The 21,695-nt window shown below is 47.8% G+C and overlaps 1 protein-coding gene across 1 annotated transcript in view; it reads left to right on the top strand.

The window, feature by feature from the left end:
* BPGM (bisphosphoglycerate mutase) overlaps positions 1 to 21,695 on the top strand; it is a 37,896-nt gene that overhangs the window by 10,799 nt on the left and 5,402 nt on the right. Inside the window, exon 2 of the mRNA XM_056123985.1 lies at positions 5,807 to 6,469. Within this exon, the coding sequence (XP_055979960.1) occupies positions 5,869 to 6,469 (601 nt within the window). The 5' untranslated portion in view covers positions 5,807 to 5,868. The remainder of the gene's footprint in view (positions 1 to 5,806; positions 6,470 to 21,695) is intronic.

Below are 21,695 nucleotides of genomic sequence, written 5' to 3'. Positions count from 1 at the left end.
CTCCCAAGTTACAAAAGCATAGCATTAATTGTCTTCCTGTGTCTGTACAAAAAAGGACATTGCTCTGAATTAACTATGCAAAGGACTCAAGGAGAAGAGAAAAGCTATATTTATGAGTTAACAGAGTCTGATTAGGAGATAAAGGTGATTGACCAGTTGGGGAAGCAGAGCACAAAGAAAGAGGTTACAGATGAACACAGAGGAATGGGAGCACTGTGATGGGAGTAACCCAATAAACCTAAGCTCCCTGTAGCAAGGCAGACAGGACAAACCAGTGTTATCCTACGGAATTGTGCTTGAAATGAAAAAAAATACATACCCAATTTCAAAGGCATATTACAAAAAAAAGACTAAAATGTCACGATAATATTTGCATCTGGGGGCGCTGGAGTGATAGCACAGCAGGTAGGTAGCATTTGCTTTGCATGCAGCCAACCCGGGTTTGATTCCCAGCATCCCATATGGTTCCCCGAACACCGCCAAGTGGAATTCCTGAGTGCAGAGCCAGGAGGAACCCCTGTGCATCGCTGGGTGTGACCCAAAAGCAAAATAAATAGAACAATTTGCACCTGGGAGCTGGGATTAAGATTCAGGTCAGGCCCACAAATGTGGCGTTCAATTCTCAAGCCACTTGGTCTCTCCTAAGCACACCAGGTGTGGCCATGGTGATCCCCAGCACTGGTGGGCCCAGGCACCCAACTGGCTCACTCAGCCATGCGTTGCGGGAAAGAGACTCTTGGACCCCCAGGATACTGCTTGACAGACCCTTCTCCCCCCTCCCCCGACTTAAAGACAAGAATTGCATATAGATCAGATGTTGAAATCGTAATGTTCTGAATATAATATTTTTGAACCTGTAAGATTAATAAAGTGCATATTCGAATTAGTTCCACCTACTTTTACTCTATAAATATGATCTTGGGAAAATTAAGCCTGTGACGTGCATTTGTGACTGGCATTTATTTTGCTTGGACACAAAACTGAAGTGCTCTAAGCAGAGACTCCCTTGAGCAGGGCCAGGAGGGGATGGTAGATGAGGTTTTTTTTGGGGGGGTGGGCACTATAATACGTGCAGAGGTCCTGAGGTGAGAGAGACCTGACATATTCGAGGACGGGGGTGAGGGCAGAAAATAGAAGTCTTGCAGGCCACGTTACAGACTTTGAGCTTCATCCCAAGACCAGCTGCAAGTAATAGAGGGTTTTAAATAGGGCACTTGGGTTTCAGGACGTTTGTAGCTAGCACTGGCTACGGGCAGCGTTACTGGCCTCTCTGGGTCAGAACTGCCCTTCCCTAAAAGGCAGCTTCATTTTTTCTTTTATTAGTTAAACACCATGAGGTAGTTATAGACTTACAAACTTTCGTGCTTGGGTTTCAGTTATACAGTGATCGAGTACCCATCCCTTCACCAATGCCCATTCTCCACCACCAGTGAACCCAGTAGCCCTCCCACCCCATCCCACCTCTGTGGCAGGGCATTCCCTTTTGCCCTCTCTTTCCTTTATTATTTATTTATTGGCTTTTTTGGGGTCACACCTGGTGATGCACAGGGATTACTCCTGCCTCTGCACTCAGGAATTACCCCTGGCAGTGCTCAGGGGACCATATGGGATGCTGGGAATTGAACCCCAGGTCAGCCGCATGCAAGGCAAACGCTCTACCCACTGTGCTATTGCTCCAGCCCCTCTCTTTCTTTTATGGTGTTATGATTTGCAATAGAGGTATTGAGTGACCATCGTGTTTGGTCTATAGTCTACTTTCAGCATGCATCTCGCATCCCTAGCAAGTCCTCCTAACACCCTTTACTACGGTGTTCCCTTCTCTATCTGGGCTGCCTTTTCCCCCAGTATCTGCTGCCGATTTCCAAGCGGTGGAGTAGACCTCCTGGTATTTATCTCAGCTATTCTTGGGTGTTCGTCTCCCATCCTGTTACTTTATATTCCTCAGATGAGTGTGGCGGCGTTTTGTAGATGCACGGTTGTGAGTTCGAGACCTCACCTGTCGCCTGCGAGGGTCTGAGGCAGGCGTACCCACCACTTAAGAGAGAAGCAGTCATTGCGGCACTGTGGTTCTGACATCAGCTCGTTTTCAGCCCAGCTGGCACTCCGAGTCTGAGGACAAAGTTGAGTCCGTTTGATTAGCAGGAGGGCGAGATGGGCCGAGGTCTAGTGCGCTTGCGCCAAGGAAGAGCGTTGGCTGTAACAGAGGTGGACGGGGCACCGGATTGGCGGGGGTTGCTGGGTCCTGGGGATCGTGACCTCCCCGGTGATGTGTGTCCTGGGGGAGATCACCCTTTCAGTCACCGGCCAGGCACCGGCATTCTAGTTCATAGGCTTCTTTTATTTAGCTCACAATTTAAGAAAAAAAAAAGTGTCCAAACTGCTTTTCAGGATTTGTACCAGGTACTATCTAAAAATGCAGCTTCCTGGGACTCTCAGTTTGGCTTTTGATTTTTATTCTGAAAATCTGAACGTCTGGGAACTCAGGTTCCCCATCTCCCAGGGAATTGGGCTAGAGCTAAGTAGTAGCCACTCTTTTTTTTTTTTCTTGAGTTTTTAAATATTAACTTTGGGGAATGGGGATGATTGCTCCTCAAAGAGAGAGGTGGGGGGGTTGTTTTGATTTTACTGGAAAAGTTGGGAGACGGAAGTGTAGGAGGGCCCATGCCCCACATGGGCAAGGTTCTGAGCCGGCCCCTATCCAACACGGAAACAAATCAAACCAGCACAGAATTCCCACTTTCTCTGCGGCCTGACCGCAGTATTGCCTTCCCACCAGTCTTGCATTCACAGGTCCAGCTTCCTCAGTTCCCCGAAGTACTCCAAACCCGGAAGTTCAGTGGGTGGCAGGCACTGACTGGGAACTTCACTCCCATCTCCACCATCAGCCAATGCCAGCCAGAGGGGCCTGGAGCTCCCTGCAGCTGACTCCACACACTCTTCAGCCCTCGGGAGCCTCTGAGCCTTGAAATGAAGCCACCTACAGGGTGGCACCTTTCCGGTCAAGCCAGAACACCAGGTCCCATGAGGCGTGACAGTGTCAAGACAGCCAACTCTCAGTTCCTCAAACTCCTAGGCCCCGCGTGAGCAGCCAGTGAAATGGGGAAAGTGAGTTGACAGCCCCACGAAGAAAGAGGGAATGGCTCTTGGGGGCTGGAGCAATAGCACAGTGGGTAGGGTGTTTGCCTTGCACGCAGCCAACCTGGGTTCGATTCCCAGCATCCCATATGGTTCCCCAAGCACCACCAGGAGTAATTCCTGAGTGCATGTGCCAGGAGTAACTCCTGTGCAAACCCGCCCCCCCCCCCCCAAAAAAAAAAGAGGGAACGGCTCTGTTTCCAAGAATGATGGCCTCCGTGGGCCTCTGGTCCCACCCCTGAGCTCCCCTTACACCTGAGGGAGGGAGCGTGTGTGTGTGTGTGTGTGTGTGTGTGTGTGTGTGTGTGTGTAGGTTTTGTGGCTGCGGTGTCCTCTTCCACCAATGTATAGCTGTTCTGTGGGGACACAAGAAATGGTTCCACGTGGTGCAGTAAGCCAAGACGCCGATGGAGAGACTCCTGTCGCGCTGAGCGAGATGGCGTCTGTGTGTCCCTGTGGCTACACACTGGGGGCCCGTCTTGGGTTCTCTCCACCTGGCCCATCATCAGCTAGATAGCGCCATGCCTCGGCCAGAATATGGTCTGGTCGGCGCTTCTTCACGGGAAGGGGAGAGGGCAGAGGGATGCTTCTTGCTTTGACAAGATGAACCTGCGGGTGGAGGTAGAGCAACTGCTGAAAGCTATTCTTTCCTCTGCTGCCCCCCTCCCCCCGCCCCACCCTGCCACGTGTGTGCCACAGTAGAGCCGGTCAGTGGTTGGGGAGGGCACCAGCAGCTGGGGCAGGCCCGAAGCTTCCGCTACTTGGCAGATTGTGCTCTGTAGAGAAATCCTACAAGGGGCCTGGAGAGAGGTCAGTGCATGCTGCCTACCCTGGTTCTAAACTCAACACTGTGCCAGAAATAAGCCCTGAGCACCACTGGGTATGTCCCCCGCCTCCACCCCTCCAAGAGAGAAAAAGACACCATAGAAATCTGTGTGTGTGTGTGTGTGTGTGTGTGTGTGTGTGTGTGTGTGTGTGTGAGAAACTCAACTCTCTCCCCCTCTCTCTCCGTTGCTTCGTGATTGATTATTCTACTCCAGGCCCCTGTACTCAATCACCAGCAGAACCCTCTCCGCAGATGCTTTTCATCCTATTCTCCGTTCTGGGCCCCAGGCCCTCTGTCTCCCTCCTGGCACCCTTCCATCTGCTGCTGCTTTGGGTCCTCTGTCTGCCTCCCCGAAATAGAAATAGGAGTCCTGGTTTTATGGACATCTCTTCCACCCCCGAATCTCCCCTATCTCTAGGAAATTCCTGAAGAAAGGAAGAAAGCAGATCTAGATTCCCGTGAACTCTGTCCCTGACTGTTATACAACAGCGGGTGAATCACAGTTGACGCGGAACCCAGTATCTCCAGTTCAGGGGAGTTGCCAAGAGAGGCAGCACACCAGGCCCCGGGGGTTCATATCGTCTGCCCTGCCCAGGGGAAAACACGGCTGGGGGTGGAGCGCGTGCGCCGGGTGGAACCCGAGCGGCTGTGGACAGTGCCGCTATGTCCACCGACCACTGAAGGCAGCCCGCTGGCTGGGGACGGGGGCTCAGAGTGCGCCCTCACGCCTTGGAGCAGCAGCTTCTGCCTAGGGCATTTGGAAGCCCTTCAGGATGAGCTGTCTCACGAGAATCCTGTGGCACTGCCATGTGGCTGGTGTGCGGGGTGAGAGGAAGGGCTGGGAGGAGAGACGGGGCCGGCTTATCAGGGGCCCACACCCCAGCCGCCCTCCTCCGTTAATCTGCCTCTCCAGACGGCACCTCGCATCTGCATGCACTTGACAGCGTGTTTGGTTTCCGGATTTATCCCTGTCCAAGGGGCTTTCTAGGCACAGGTGACAGATTATTTAGGTAAGTGCCGCAAGCGGTGTAAATGTCGCTTAGACAGACATTCAGTGCTGGAATCTGTGCCTGAGTGTTTCCTGGGTTCGGTGGGGGCCCATGGCGTTTGGACGGCCTGTTGCCTAACAGGGGTCATTATTCCCATCAGCTGGTAAGGCTGGGGGTTTCTTTTTCCACCCAGTGGTAAACCTGGGGCAGCTGTTAGAAGCTGGGAATGCAACTCCTACTTCTCTTTTTTATAATGGTTACACCTTGCTCAAGCAGGCCCAGTAACGTCTCCATTTTTTTGAGACTTGTTGTTACTGTGTTTGGCATATTGAATACGTCATGGGTAGCTTGCCAGGCTTTGCTGTGCGGGCGAGATACTCTCAGTAGCTTGCCAGGCTCTCCAAGAGGGGCGGAGGAGTCGAACCCGGCTCGACCGGGCTGGCTGCACACAAGGCAAATGCTCTACCTCTGTGCTATGGTTCCACCTTATTCTATTAAATTCTCTTTTTTTGCAGGCATAAACTGTGTTTTTTTAATCTGGCAGAAATGCAGCATGCCATTAGAATGAAGCATTTTGTTCTTTTAGATAGTACGACTAACAGGCACTCCAGCCATCACAAAATGTGAGCCAACCAGGTTCCCGGTCATTAATGTAGAAGGCGCCTGTGTGTACCAGGGTGCTGAGCGCTGGATGTCTGAGGTCAATGCCGTTCAGAGGAACGATTCTCAATCGTTCCAGAAACTGACGGTGGCAAAGTTGCACCACCATTGCCAGGTTGTCATTTGGATGGAGACTACATCTTATCCCTTTCATTTATTTATTTATTTATTTATTTATTTATTTCTCTCTTTCTAGATGTGTTGTTGTCGTTGAACCTTGGCCCAGTTGGAAGCTCTGGGAAAGCTCAGTCCATCAGTATGTCCAAGTACAGACTGATTATGCTGAGACACGGGGAGGGTGCTTGGAATAAGGAGAATCGCTTTTGCAGCTGGGTAGATCAGAAGCTCAACAGCGAAGGCTTGGAGGAAGCCCGGAATTGTGGGAAGCAGCTCAAAGCACTCAACATGGAGTTTGACCTTGTGTTCACGTCCATCCTTAATCGGTCCATTCACACCGCCTGGCTGATCCTGGAAGAGCTGGGGCAGGAGTGGGTGCCGGTGGAAAGCTCCTGGCGCCTCAACGAACGTCACTACGGAGCCTTGATCGGCCTCAACAGGGAGAAAATGGCTTTGAATCATGGAGAAGAACAGGTGAGGATCTGGAGAAGAAGTTACAATGTGACCCCACCACCCATCGATGAGACCCATCCTTACTACCACGAAATCTACAACGACCGGAGGTACAAAGTGTGTGACGTACCAATAGACCAACTGCCCCGAGCGGAGAGTTTAAAAGATGTCCTGGAGAGACTCCTTCCCTATTGGAACGAAAGAATTGCTCCTGAGGTATTGAGCGGCAAAAGCGTGCTGATATCTGCGCATGGAAATAGCAGCAGGGCACTCCTGAAACATCTGGAAGGTACTCCTTTATTTGCCTGGTTTTGGGCTACACCCGGCAGTACTCAGGGGTAACTCCTGGCCCTGTGCTCGGGAGTAACTTCTGGCAGTGCATTAGGGAGTGGTGGGGGGCATATGGGATGCCAGGGATAGAACCCAGGTTGCCTGGGCACAGCACAAGCGCCTTACCCACTGTATTATCTCTCCAGCCCCTGGAAGGTATCTTCTTTATGCTGAAGGTATCTTCATTTATTGTGTAATTGAAGTTGCTGAGTGTTACAGTTGGGCCTTACCCAAGTGGCTCCGCTGACAGGATACTGTTTGCCTATGATCCTTATTCCTCTTCGTCACTGCAGCCTTTTAAGCATCCTTTTGCTCCAAATATTCTCCATCTTGTACATTCAAACTGTGTGAAGCCATGTTGCTCAAGCCTTTTATTTAGCAAGTACCAGAATCACCTGGTCCGTAGGTTGCTGCCTCCATCCTTCTTTTTAAAATTTATTTTTATTTATTTTTGGCTCTTTTAGGTCCCACCTGGCGATACACAGGGATTACTCCTGGCTCTGCACTCAGGAGTTACTCCTGGTGGTGCTCAGGGGACCATATGGGATGCTGGGAATCAAACCCGGGTCGGCCGCGTGCAAGGCAGACGCCCTACCCGCTGTGCTATCTCTTCAGTCCCAGCTGCCTCCATCCTTGACTTAACTAAATCAGTAAGCCTAGAGCAGAGACCTGAGAATTCTGCTTTCATTCCTGTCTTTTCTTCTTTCTTTGTTGTGCTAGGGGTCAGGGATTGGAACTAGTTGCAAAGCATGCACTCTTTGTCTAAGTTACACCCCTCCCTCCCCTCCCCATCCCAGATCTTGCAAATTCTAAAATAATAGTCAGGTGCTCTCTATTGTGAGGACCTCTACTCTTCAATAGTTATTTGACCCTGTGGTAGCATGATGAAAGGAGTCGAGGAAGAACGGAATTTTTCTGTAAAAATGATTTTCAAAGTAAGATTGATGTTATTCAAATTACATAGTAATAGCTAACTTTGCTCACATGGACCTATCACCTCAATTTTATTTGAACAGCTTCACTTTGTATTCTAGATGTGTTCTCAAACATACTACACTGTGGTCTTCCTCTTAAGATGAGCTCAGTGAGTTCTTTTGTGGACTCAGGCTTACCAGTTTGGGGCCCCAGTGGTGGCATTGGGACAAGTCAAGGGATTTCTCGTTGTCCTCTCTCTTTGCTAAGTAATCCTCAGTAGTTGTGCTTTATAAGTGATCTGCTCTGGGTACTGGTTTCCTATCTTTGTTCACAGCAGATAGTTTGCTGACTTTAATCTGCATTTCTCCAGCCTTCTTTTTCCATTCATCTTTAGTTTTCAGTGTGAGGCTGTGAAAAATGAAGTCAGGCATTGTTTGTAAAGTAAGGGAGAGTTCTTAAAAATAGGTTAAAAAATGAGATTTTCATGAAAACTTTACAGTAAGCATGTCCTCCCCCCCATGCATCTTCCCCACCATTAATTTTTATAATATGGCCAAGAGCCAAATCATTACTCATGTAACTGTAACTGACATCCATTAGCTGTGCAGAGACCTGAGATCTGCACACTTTATTGCCTAGTAAAACCTTTATATGGGGGACGTAGTGCTCAATTCATGTGAATATGCCTATGTCATGTTTACTCTGCTATATAAAGGACTCGATTTTCCCTGGGTCAGAAGTTAGATATTTGATTCCGTGATGGATAAACATCACTGCTGGACAACATAGTGGATTCTCACTATTTCTTATTCTTAGCCAGGAAAGTCTTCCTTAAAAAAGTTTCGTCTTGGGGTCGGAGCAATCGTACAGTGAGTAGGTTGCTTGCCTTGCACATGGTCAATCCAGGTTCGATCCCCAGCACCATGTATGGTCCCCCTAGCTCTGCTAGAGTAATCCCTGAGCACTGGTGGGTGTGCCCCCCTCTTCCAAAAAAGAAAAATCTTGATGTTTAGTTTCATTTACTCTCACTCTCACTTCAATTATCTTTAGATTTAGAGCCCTTAAAAATTATTCCAATCAATCAGCTAATCAGTGGCTGAATAAATAGTAGTACTCCTACATAAAAAAAAGAAATAAAATTATTCCAAAGGCCCAAACACACTCATTCTCTAACCCTCCTCTTAATGCATTGCTGATTTAATCGATAGTGGCATTTTTTTTCTTAAAGTGGGAAGGTTTAGCAAGTGATGGTAGAGAAAATGATCACCAAGGAGGGGATGGAGGGAGAACTACGTGTATTAATGAACATCGGAGTCGTTTACACATAGAATAACGACTTTCTATATTTGAGGGGGGTTTTGAAACCTTCGGCTGGAGCGATAGCACAGCGGTAGGGCATTTGCCTTGCATGCAGCCAACATGGCCAACCCGAGTTCGATTCCTCCGCCCCTCTTGGAGAGCCGGGCAAACTACTGAGAGTACCTCGCCCGCACGGCAGAGCCTGGCAAGCCACCCGTGATGTATTCGATATGCCAAACACAGTAACAACAAAGTCTCCAATGGAGACGTTACTGGGCCCGCTCAAGCAAATCGATGAACAACGGGAGGGCCTTTACCTTTACCTTTACCTTGAAACCTTTAGTAATTGATGGGAAACGGAGCTCATTGCATAGCTGCTTTGAGAAATAATCTGGCAGTTCCTGAATGGGCTGAACTTAGTGTTATCATATGACCCAACAGTTGCCTAGGTAACTGCCTCTATAATGATTTAGTACTACTGTAATAAAGTATGGAAAGCTAGCAGACTTAAAACCGCTCTTATAACCTTTCTCACAGTTTTGGGGACTTGTAGTCCTACATCAAAGTGTTGATGGGGCCAGGCCAGGGTTGATGGGAGTCAGCCTTAGGAGAATCCTCTCTCCCTTCAAAGAGCTTCTGGCATTTGCCTGGAATTGATCACATTATTGGCCTCCATTTTCTTTTTTTTTTTTTTTCCCCCTTTATTTTATTTTATTTTTTTTAAAGTTGTAGATTTACAATTTTTTGTGCTTTGGTTTCAATTATACAATGATCAGATACCCATCCCTCCACCAGTGCCCATTTTCCACCACCATGGATAATATCCCTCCCACCCCCATCCCCCCATCCCCCCTGTCTCTGTGGCAGGGCAATCCCCTGTGTTCTCTCTCTCCTTTTGGGTGTTGTGGTCTGCAAAAGAGGCATTGAGTGGCAAACATGTTCAGTCCATAGTCTACTTTCGACATGCATCTCCCCTCCTGGGAGGATCCTCCAAACATCCTTTATTTGGTGCTCCCTTCTCTATCTGAACAGCCCTTTCCTCTAGGATACCCGGCTGGCCTCTAAGTTATGGAGTAATCCTCCTGGTGCTGATCTCAGCTATTCTTGGGTATTAATCTCATACTTTGTTACTTTATATCCCCCAGATGAATGCAATCTTTCTATGTCTATCCCTCTCTTTCTGACTCATTTCGCTTAGCATGATACTTTCCATATTGTACCACTTGTATGTAAATTTCATGACTTCATCTTTTCTAAGAGCTACATAGTACTCCATTGTGTAGATGTACCAAAGTTTCTTTAACCAGTCATCTGTTCTTGGGCATTCAGGTTTCTTCCAGTTTCTGGCTATTGTAAAGAGTGCTGCAATGAACAAACAAGTGCAGATGTCACTTCGACTATACATTTTTGCCTCTCTGGGATATATTCCCAGGAGTGGTATTGCTGGGTCAAATGGGAGCTCAATTTCTAATTTTTTGAGAATCGTCCATACTGTTTTCCAGAAGGGCTGAACCAGTGGACATTCCCACCAACAGTGAAGGAGTGTCCCTTTCTCGCCACATCCACGCCATTGGCCTCCATTTTCACCTGACCTTCTCTTTTGTCTTTTTCTTATTTTGCTCTGGTGGTGCTCAGGGGTTACTCCTGACTCTGCACTCAGGAATTACTCCTGGCGGTGCTCTGGGGACCATATGGGATGCCAGGGATTGAACTCAGGTCAGCTGCATGCAAGGCAAAGGCCCTGTGGGCTGTACTATCGCTTTGGTCCCTGAAAGTCTCCTTTAAAAAGTGGGATCTGGAGAACTCAGTTACGTTCGCAGTCCCTCTCACTGTGAACACGCTGTACAGAAAAAGTTTTTATTTGGAGGGGTGACCGATTTAAAAGAGCGCTGCTCATGCTGGGCGAAGTAACTGGCAGGAAGATGAGACTGAGGGAGGAGGTAGGCGGAAGTGGAAAGGGCACAGGACTAGAGAAGGGAAGGGAGGGCTGTGTCAGTGGGAGACAGAGAAATGATCGTAGCCAGGGAGGCTCGCGGATGTTCAGGGGAAATAATAGACAGAAAAGCCAGAACGTGCCGCTAAGCTCAAGCCCGTCCCTGGGGATGTGAGGATGGAGACTGATCATAGGAAGACATGAAGCGGTTTGTGTTCTTGCCTCCCCATCTGGGGTTGAACAGTGTGTTTGTTTCCTTTTGGGCTTAGAGTACCCCCTGGTGGTGCTGTTGTTAAGATTCACGGAGTGCTTGAATGTTGTGTGATTCCCTGTAGTGATTGACTCTCACGTTGAACAGAGAAGAAATGATGTGCATGAAAGAGACTAGACTAGGGACTGGAGCCAAAGTCCAGTGGGGAGGGCGTTTGCCCTGCACGCAGCCAATCCGGATTCGATTCCCAGCATCCCATTTTTGGTCCCCCGAGCACTGCTAGGAGTAATTCCTGAGTGCAGAGCCAGGAATAACCCCTGCCTGTGCATCGCCGAGTGTGACCCAAAAAGAAAAAAGAAAAAAAGAAAGAGACTAAGACTAGGTTTGACCACTACCAAATTAGTTGTCACGGTCACCGTCCTCCCATTATTCATCGATTTGCTCAAGCGGGCCCAGTAACGTCTCCATCATGAGACTTCTTGTTACTGTGTCTGGCATATCGAATACATCACGGGGAGCTTGCCAGGCTCTGCCATGCGGGCAAGATACTCTCGGTAGCTTGCCGGGCTCTCCGAGAAGGGCGGAGGAATCGAACTCGGGTCGGCCATGTTGGCCGCTTGTAAGGCAAACGCCCTGCCGCTGTGCTATCGCTCCAGCCCCACCAAATTAGTTATGATTTTTAATTTTTGTTTTCTATCTTGTTCTATTTTGCTGTTTGGGCCCACACCCAGTAGTGCTCAGGACCTTCTCTTGGCTCTGTGCTCAGGGATCTCTCCCGGCAAGCTCTGGGGACCATATGGGGTGCCCAGGGCGCAAATGACTGCAGGCTTGTGCAAGGGAAGTGCCTTTCGCCTTTGTTCTCTCTCCACCCCCTGTTTTGTGAATCCTAATCCCTAATACCCCAGAACAAGACTGTATTTAGAGAAAAGGTCTTTAAAGAGGCAAGTGAAAATGGGGCCTTGAGGATGTCCCTAATCCTGGTCCTTCTACAAGGAGGATTTTTAGACACAGACATAACTGAGCACAAAGCCAAGTGAAGATTCCAGGAGCAAGCGGCCTCCTGAACAGGCGGGGGGTGGGGAGCACCTCCAGAAAAAGAAATTTTTTTTTTTGCTTTCTGGGTCACACCACATGATGCACAGGGATTACTCCTGGCTCATGCACTCAGGAATTATTCCTGGTGGTGCTCGGGGGACCATATGGGATGCTGGGAATCGAACCCGGGGTCCGCTGCATGCAAGGCAAATGCCCTACCTGCTGTGCTCTTGCTACAGCCCCCAAATTTTGTTTCTTAAATAAAAGCAATAACAGGAACAGAAACATGGCATTATGCATTCTATAGTTCCATTTACATGTCTGCCCAGAAAAGGTAAGTGGGCAGGGTCCGAGAGCAGATGGGTGGAGGAGGGCGTGGCTGTGAAGACACAGACAGAAGCCTCACTCCTGCCCCGCTGTCGTTCATGAAAAGGACCATCGCCCTCATACAGGCCTGGCGCTCATTTCACGGAATGACAGAGCAGAGCAGTTTGTCAGTTTGTAAACTTGCATAAAAGTTGCCATCCTGCCCTGCCACCCTGTCCCTTGGAAGAGGAACCCGGAGAGCGTGGCCATTGCTTGCTCAAGCCTGCAGGAGCTGTGTGTGTGGGGGGGGGGGGAGGGGGGGCGGGCGGGGGGTGGTCACTTCAGTGAGCATCTGGACTCTTTCAAAGAGCATCCCTCATACCGCCCGTTACTAGGTGGGTGGCATGAACAAATTCCCCTTCCATTTTTGTCTTCAAAAAAAAAAAGCCACAAAACTATGTTTGTTTGTTTATTTTGGAGGGGACCTCCTCACCAGTACTTGGGCCCCTGCGGTCACTCCATTATTACCTAGAGTGGCTCTGGGTACCACCAGGGCCGTGCCCCAAGGTCCTCGGAGGACCATTTGGTGTCAGAGGCTCGTTTAGCTCAGCCCTTTAAGCTCTCACTTACTGAGAGAAGCTCTCAGGTCTAATGAGGGATGGCTTGGGGAGGGCCGGGCTACGGCTCAAGCAGCAGAGAGCCTGCCTAGCACGTGTGAAGTCCCGGTTCTGATGGAGCTCCCGGGCCAGGCGTTCTGCTCCGTAGAGCTGGGGAGCACCTCTCCTGCGGTTTTCCCCCACCCTGGAGCTGCCTCCGCTCATTTTGCACCAAGTCCTGTGACCTGCACTGTCTCCTGCCTGTCTTTTTCCTCCTCCTCACATTGCTCTGTAGATGCAGGAGAAAGGGACGGTGAGAGACAAGTATCCCCCTTCAGAACCAGGTTAGCTCTGTGAGCAGAATCGCACCTACCCAGAGCGGTGCAGCTGCGTCTTGGCTGGGCTTCTGGCCAGGACGCTCCTGCATCTAATTTGGGTATTGCTTTACTTTCTTGTGTGTGTCCAGGGGTGGGGGGCGGGGTATACTCAGTGGTTCTCAGGGTCTCCTCCAGGCTCAAGGCTCACTCCTGGTGGGGCTCCGACACCCCTTGCAGTGCTGGAGCTGGGATTCAGGTCAGCCACCAGTTGCATGCAAGGCAAGAGTCTTCACCTCCATCACATCATCTCTCCAGCCTGGGTTGCTTTTCTTTTCACTTAATAATAATTCTGAAGGAATTTCCAAAGAAGGCAGACGATAAACAGACAGGTGAGATACCAGTGCAAGAAAATTCTTGCTAAGGGACCATTTTCCTTTTTTTTTTTTTTTTTTTTTTGTTTTTTGTTTTTTTGCAGCAAGAGAGACTTAGCCTGCCCTGTGAGGGTCAGCCCAGGATGAACCCACCCCGCCCCTCCCGGGCTCAGACATGTTACCCCCACGGCCCCACCAAGCACACACTAACACCCAGACTTAGTATCGAAAAGCATCCTATTCTGCCGTGTTCCAGACGGGATGTGCATTTCTTTCTCTGCGGCTGGCATGCTCCCTTCCTGTTTGTTTCCTGCTGGCCCGCCGGCAGGTACGGGACCGGAGCAGCAGTTGGAGCCCGCATCTTGCCAGCGGAAGTGGATTGTTTAGTCTGGGTTCATGCTCAGGACAAGGGAAAGCAGTTTTGAGTTGGAAAACGAGAGGGGCACGCAGGCGTCTCATGAAAGACGGGCTTGATCCCTGCACACGGGCGCACAGCTGCACACACAAGGCAGAGAAATGCTGAGATGAAATGAGAGACTCAGGGGGAAAGGTCATGGGTCCCGCAGTGGGGCTGGGGACCAGCAAGCGCTCACCTTTGGCATTTTAGTGTGATATTTTCAGAAGCAGCAAATTCAAGCCTCTCTTCCGGGAGGCACATGCTTGTGTCCGAGGAATGGTTCGACTTTCTGTCATTATAATCGAGCGAAACCTGCATTTTGCAAATTGTTAGTTTAGGTACAAAACTAAATGTAGGATGGAGTCTTTCCCCTGCCTTATATAATTGGAGGTGCTTATTCATAATACAAAATAAATTAAAAAAAAACTTTATGTGCTACATTATAGCATTCTAACTTTAAATAGTTATAATTTAAAAAATATATCCATTGAATTACAGTGAGTTACAAAGTTGTTTGTGATTAGGTTTCAATCACATAATGCATATGGTGTTCCAACACCCTCCCTTGTCCCTTCCCCAGTGTCCTCAGTTTCCCCTCCTACACCCCCTCCCCTGCAAGTCATTATGGTTTGCCTCTCTCTTTCCCTGTCTCTCTCTCTCTCTCTCTCTCTCTCTCTCTCTCTCTCTCTCTCTCTCTCTCTCTCTCTCTCCCCCTCTCCCTCTCTCCCCCCCCTCCCCTTTTGGGCATTATGGTTTGCAATACAGATACTGGAAGCTTATTTAAGAATTATCATTATAAAGGAGGTGGGCTATCTCTGAAATTCAGCATTATCTTCTGCCAGCACTCATATTGGCAAGAGAATGTGGAACAAATTGTCACAAAATCACCCGTCGGTGTGGCTTGCCTTCTGATGGGTCCTCACAATTGAACCAGTTGATTAAAGCTCTTCTCTGTTTCTTATCCCTCAAACTAGAATCAGAATTTCCTCTTGCCCTACAAAAAATGTTTCTGTCTCTCAGAACAGAAACATTCCTATTTCGTGAAATTCCAACATTTCTGAGTGAACGAATTTGGAGAAAACAAGAGAACAAGAGTAATTTGGCTGGTTTTCTTTATTATCACTAAGTGAAAACAACCATGAGCGGTTCAAACATTTCACCCCTTTATTTTTTCCCCCTAAGGTAAATAAAAAAAGACAGTCTTTAATGAAGGCTTCTGTAATAAGACTAGATTGATTTGTTTACCATTTGAAAAAATTGGGGTGCCTGGAAATGTAATCGAGAGCTTCGTACATGCAAAGACATATTCTCCCATTGAGCTATCCCCCCACCAAAAGACAGGTTAACTGACAGGCCCAGACTTTAGGCTCATTCATTTCACCTGGGTGCTGAGGACTCACTCTTGGTGCAAGAATACAGCTCGGAGAATGGGCACATCCAGTGCCTGCTTTAGAGTAGCTTCATATTCCTTTGCTTCTTTATCTGAAGCTCAGCCAGGACTGTATCTGACAAAGTCCTTAGGATGCTCTCATACACAGGCTTTATGTGGCCGTAATTTTATTATTATTATTATTATTATTATTGGGCTGGAGCGATAGCACAGCGGGTAGGGCGTTCGCCTTACAAGCGGCCAACATGGCCGACCCGAGTTCGATTCCTCCGCCCCTCTCAGAGAGCCTGGCAAGCTACCGAGAGTATTCGATATGCCAGACACAGTAACAACAAAGTCTCCAATGGAGACGTTACTGGGCCCGCTCAAGTAAATCGACGATCAACGGGAGGGCCTTTACCTTTACCTTTTATTATTATTATTATTATTATTATTATTTTGCTTTTTGGGTCACACCTGGCGAAGCACAGGGGTTACTCCTGGCTCTGCACTCAGGAGTTACTCCTGGCAGTGCTCAGGGGACCGTATGGGATGCTGGGAATCGAACCCGGGTCGGCCGTGTGCAAGGCAAACGCCCTACCCGCTGTGCTGTCTCTCCAGTCCCTGGCCGTAATTTTAATTACTGTTTTATTCTTTATTGCCTTTAGTTATGTGTAAATAGGTAACATAAATCTAGTAGTAGTAGTGGACCATTTAAGTAAATACTTTCTGGATCCTAGTAGTCGATGCTAATAGTGTTCCTTATAGTTGAACAGTTTGCTCAATTCTTGCTGTTCTTCTCGCATGGGTGATATGGAGATTGGAGAAAAATGGTCCATACTCTCAAGGCATTTCTAATCCTGGTGGGAGAAGCGAGCATGTGTAGGACTGCCTCTAATAGAAAGCAGGGTTTGAACACTGTAATATGAGGACGGTGAGTTGAATAAGTGATTTCTGTTTCAGTTATCGTAACATGGGAAAGGAGCCTAGAAGTGTGGATTTGTCCTCCTGAAATTAGTCCTGTATGCAAAAAACGAAGTACCTAAATTTCTCCTCATTTTGGTCAAGTTACCCCTTTGACTCATTTCTAAACTTTTCACTATTTCTTGTTTGAATTAGGCCAGTTATTTAAATTGATGGGCTGGAGCAATAGCACAGAGGGTAGGGTGTTTGCCTTGCATGTGAGTTACCCAGAAGACCCGGGTTCGATTCCTCTGCCCCTCTCGGAGAGCCCAGCAAGCTACCAAGAGTATCTCGCCCACACTGCAGAGTCTGGCAAGCTACCCCTGACGTATTTGATACACCAAACACAGTAACAAGTCTCACAATGGAGATGCTATTGGGCCTGCTTGAGCAAATCCATGAACAATGGGAGTACAGTGCTATTTAAATTAATTGCAGTCAAGCCCTCAGTGGTCCTATGTGGAGATTTGAGAATAACGATTATTGGGGCCAGAGAAAGTGAGTCCAGGGTATAAGAAAGACACTTGCTTTGCATCCCCTGATCCTGGTTTGATCCCTGGTACCACATATGGGTCCCTTAAGTATCACCAGGATCATTCCTGAGCACTGTCGGTTGTGACTCCCAACTCCTCACTCCCCAAATAAAATAAGGGCTATGGTTAGGAGTTCATGATGTGCTTGCTCCAGAGAAGTGATAGAGTCAGGAGGCGGGGGTGGACTGTCACTGTCACTCTCTTCCCGTTGTTCATCGATTTGCTCGAGTGGGCACCAGTAACGTCTCACAACAAATTGTGAGACTTGTTGTTACTGCTTTCGGCATATTGAATACATCACGGGTAGATTTCCAGGTTTTGCTGTGCGGGCGAGATACTCTCGGTAGCTTGCCAGGCTCTCCGAGAGGGGCAGAGGAATTGAACCCAGGTCGGCCGTGTGCAAGGCAGACGCCCTACCCGCTGTGCTATTGCTCCAGCCCACGGGGGTGGACACAGGATGAGAATTCTCTCATGTTTCCCTTGAGCATATTCTTGGCCGTGGTATAAAATATCTAAGCCATTTTATCAGGTAGGAGTTGCAGAATCTGGGTACTTGTCCTGGCTTTCATATGATGGCCCAGTGAGTGAATTGTAATATATAACTTGTTGACAGTGCTTGGTTTAATCCAGTGCTGATACATTATTTTAGCCTGAGGAGCTCTGCTGGTTCAACTATCTTAGGGTGAAAAATGTAGCTTGTACCAACAGTCAGCAGTGAGTAATGGCTTCCCTGCAGTGGTTCTTTTCCCTAATTTGCTCTTTTAAAATTTCAGTCACTTAAGTCTCATTGACTGATTAGTAACCAGTCTAAGTATTTTAAATATTTGTATGTAATTAGTCTGCTGTTTAAGCCGCTGGAGTAGTCATTAAAGTGGAATGTTGACTTTCATTTATTTATTGGAAACATCTCTGGTTTGGAGTCCCCGGTCCTTTGTAGGTGAAATATTATAGTGGCCTTTGGTTAGTTGACTCTTTGACTTGAGTCCCACACAAAAATGGATTATTATCAGAGCCAAAAGGCATAAACCGAGAGCGGTGCTATTAAAGAGAGGGCCAATTAGGTCTGGCTGGATCCAAGGCCCGGGGGCCAATGTGTGAGTCCTATGTTTGTGTCAGCCCTTTGCAGAACCCCTGGACTTCTCTGAGATCAAAGAGTGCAATCCCTAAACCCTCCATTCCCCACATCGTCTTCCCAGTGTGGCAGTTGTTTTGGGGTGAGGGGTGGGGTCAGACACATTACTTCATTCCCTCCCCCATTCCTGGAGCACAGTACCATGCGCTGGTACCTTGACCAGACAGAGCACACTCACAGACAGTCTCCTCTCTTCTTAGGCTCTGGTGGCAGTAGCCATGATCAGATGCCAGCCGTGTCCTGGGATTTAGGCATAAAAGCAACAGGTCCAACTTTACTGCCTCAGCTAGTGTCCTGCATGAGCTATTTATTTCACATCTCTGAATCTGCTCAGCATTTTCCATTGCATTGAGATCTAACCCACACACCATACGGTGTGTATTCAGTTAAAGAGTACAGCTCTGTGACCTTTAGTACATTCACAGATGGGTCCATCTATCACCACAGTCCTTTTGGAACATTTGCATCACTTCAGAAGAAACACACCCCTTAGCTGCCACCTCCCATTGCCCCCCAAAGTGCTCTGGCCAACTTCTGTGTCTATGACTAGAGCTTTGCCTGTCTGGGCCATTTCATAGGTGTGGAGTCATATTTATTTGAATATGGAGTCATATGTTTATGGTCCATCTGACTGGCTCCTTTGATTTAGCGTAATGTTGTCCAGGTTTCATCATCTTTGGCATATGTTAGCATTTAATTCCTTTTAATCGCCAAATAGTATTCCAGAATATGGCTACGAGGCACTCCGTTTATCCTTTCATCTATTGATGGCCTTGTAGGTGGTTTTCAATTTTTGGCTATTATAATTTACATTGTTATGTACAGTGTTTTTGTGGGGCATTTGTTTTCATTTCTCTAGATTATATAGCTAGGCATAAAATGCCTGGTCACATGATCACGCTATGTTTCACTGTTTGAGGACTCACCTCCATGTTTTCCCAAGAGTCTGTAGGAATTTTATATTCCTGGCTTCACAGTGTATTAGGGTGTAGGTTTATCCCCATTCTCAGCAACACTTGTTTACAGTCTGACTTTTTTGATGGTATCTATCCTGGGGGTAGGAGGTTGAAGTTGTATTTCATTATGGATTTGATTTACATTTTCTGATGGCTGGTGGTGCTGAGCATCTTCATATGCTTGTTGGGCATTTGAATATCTTCTTTGGAGAAATGTCAGTTCCAATTATCTCTATTTTTGAAGTACAGTGGTTCTCTATGTATTCTTAGCCCAAGTCCTGTATCCAATGTATGATTTTCAATATTTTTCTCTATCATTCAGTGGTCTTTTTTCATTTTCTTTTTTCCCCTACTTTCTTTTCTTTTTTTTTCCTTTTTGGATCACACCTGGCAATGCACAGGGGTTACTCCTGGCTCTGCACTCAGGAATTACTCCTGGTGGTGCTCAGGGGACCATATGGTATGCTGGGAATCGAACCTGGGTCAGCCGCGTGCAAGGCAAACACCCTGCTCATTTTAATCTACATTTTATGCTGTATGTCTAAGTTTTTTTTTTCTTTTTGGGTCCACCTGGAGATTCACAGGGGTTACTCCTGGCTCTGCACTCAGGAATTACCCCTGGCAGTGCTCAGGGGACCATAGGGGATGCTGGGAATCGAACCCGGGTCGGCCACATGCGAGGCAAATGCCCTACCCGCTGTGCTATTGCTCCAGCCCCTGTATGTCTATGTTTTTTAATCTAAGCTCTTATATCTTAGGTCTATCCATGGTAGGCTAATTATTGGAAACCATGTATGAGAGAGGTAAGCTCCTGACTCAGGTCACAGACGGGGACCTCCAGAGCTCCCTCTGGGTTCCATAGCCTCAGTGGTTGACTCCCCTTCTGGTTTACTCCTAGCGATGCCTATGACCACAGCAATGCCTCCAGCCGACAGCTGACCTGAAGGACAGAGCCAGATGGTTCTTAGGCTCCAGGCAGTCGGCTTCCAGCCCAACAGTTGGCTGCCTGGTCTGAAGGCGGCTGTTCGTGCCAGCTTGAGTGCAGGATGGTAATCTTGTGGAGGCTCGAAGCGTGGGCATAAGGACGTGCAGAGTTTCAGGAGTCTGCTCGTGAACTCTCTGACCTAGAAGAGAATTCCTAGTAGAGAAAGAAGGACCCGTAGAAAGCTCGTACTGGGTTCTTCTTTGTTGTTGTATTGGATTGATTTATTTATTGTGCTAGATTTGTAATCTCCTGCCTACCCTTTTTTTTTCTAGTGGTGGGAGAGTGGAATGTCCTGGTTTGGTTTCTTTTCTTTTCTTTCTTTCCTTTTCTTTTCTTTTTCTTTTTCTTTTCTTTTCTTTTTTTTTTGGATAGCAGAGACGAAGGCTTAGAGAGATTACTTGCCTAAAATTACGGAGTTAATGTGCAGAATCAAGATTGGCTGAAGAAGGCACAGGCAGTGAGTAGACGTGGGAGATACACTGATTTCCTTCTGTTGTTTCACAGCAATTAGAGGTTGTGCAGTGTACGCCTAAGAGTTCTGAGTAGCACTTCTGGACCGAGATGTGGAATTTTAATAAAGCACCCTCCCAGGAACTGGGATTAAGATGAAAAGGCGCATTGTTGGTTAACCACTAATAATCTGCTCTGCCATCATCGAATCCTAGTCAAGTCGACACCCTGGACTGTCCTGCGACCTGGCCCCACCTCGTTCCTTTCTATGACTGTTGCGCAGACGCATATGGTTAGAATGTAGACGTCCGCGACAAAGGTGTGCTCCCGGTCCCAAGCACCTCATTGCCATCATCTGAATGGCCTTTTAGCTTCCTTCCCTCAATCTCTCTCCACAAGTCTTTTCTTCTCTCATTTTAAACTTAGAGGAACCCGAGCGTCCCATTGCACAGTAGTTCTAAATGCCAGGGGTTTGAGTCCAAGCTCAGCCGGATTTACTATCAGTGTGATCTTGAGCTGTTTACTGAAATTCTCTGTGCCGGAACTTGTTCAGTGGACAAATGATAGCTCACATTCTTGTAGGATTACCGTGATGACTAAAGAAGTTAATACATGTTCAGTGCTTCGAGGAGCCCGTGGCAGGTGAGATGGGCTCAATCCACGTTAGTTGTTGATAGTTAAAAGGAGTCATGAAATGAAACTGTTGCTGCTGGTTGCTACCACAACTCCTTTTATTTATCTATCTATCTATCTATTTATTTATTTATTTTTAATTAGTGAAGCACCATGAGATACAGTAGTAGACTTACAAGTTTTTGTGCTTGGGTTTCAGTTATACAATGATCGAGTACTCATCCCACCACCAGTGCCCATTCTCCACCCCCACCAAACCCAGTATCCCTACCACCCCCCGTCCCCCATCCCACCCTGCCTCTGTGGCAGGGCGCTCCCTTTTGTTCTCTCCTTTTGGGTGCTGTGGTTTGCAGAAGAGGCATTGGATGGCAATCATGTTCAGTGTAGAGTCTATCTTCAGCATGCATCTCCCGTCCTGGGCGGATCTTCCCAGCACCCTTTATTTGGTGCTCCCTTCTCCATCTGAGCTGCCTTTACCCCTAGAGTGTGCGGCTGGCCTCGAAGCCATGGAGTGAACCTCCTGGTATTTATCACAGCCCTCAACTCCTTTTACCAACAGCCACAACTCAGGTGAGCAAAGCTGAGATGCTTGTAATTCAGCTGTATTTTAAAAAGAGAAGAATGTCGCTTGTCCTTGATGGGCGCCTTCCTCTCCCAGAAGGTTCCCTGCTAAGGGAAAATGGGAGAGTAAAGCCTGTTGACAAGTCTTTCTGTGGGATCCTTTCCTAAATTCCAGAGGACCCTGCTTCCTCAGCATCCTTAACATCCCCGCTGTTCTTGACTG

The sequence above is a fragment of the Sorex fumeus genome, unplaced genomic scaffold (assembly GCF_029834395.1).
Source record: "Sorex fumeus unplaced genomic scaffold, SorFum_2.1 ptg000048l, whole genome shotgun sequence".
Lineage (NCBI taxonomy): Eukaryota > Metazoa > Chordata > Mammalia > Eulipotyphla > Soricidae > Sorex > Sorex fumeus.
Note: the sequence above shows the minus strand (reverse complement) of the source record. Positions and strands in the feature narration are given on the sequence as shown.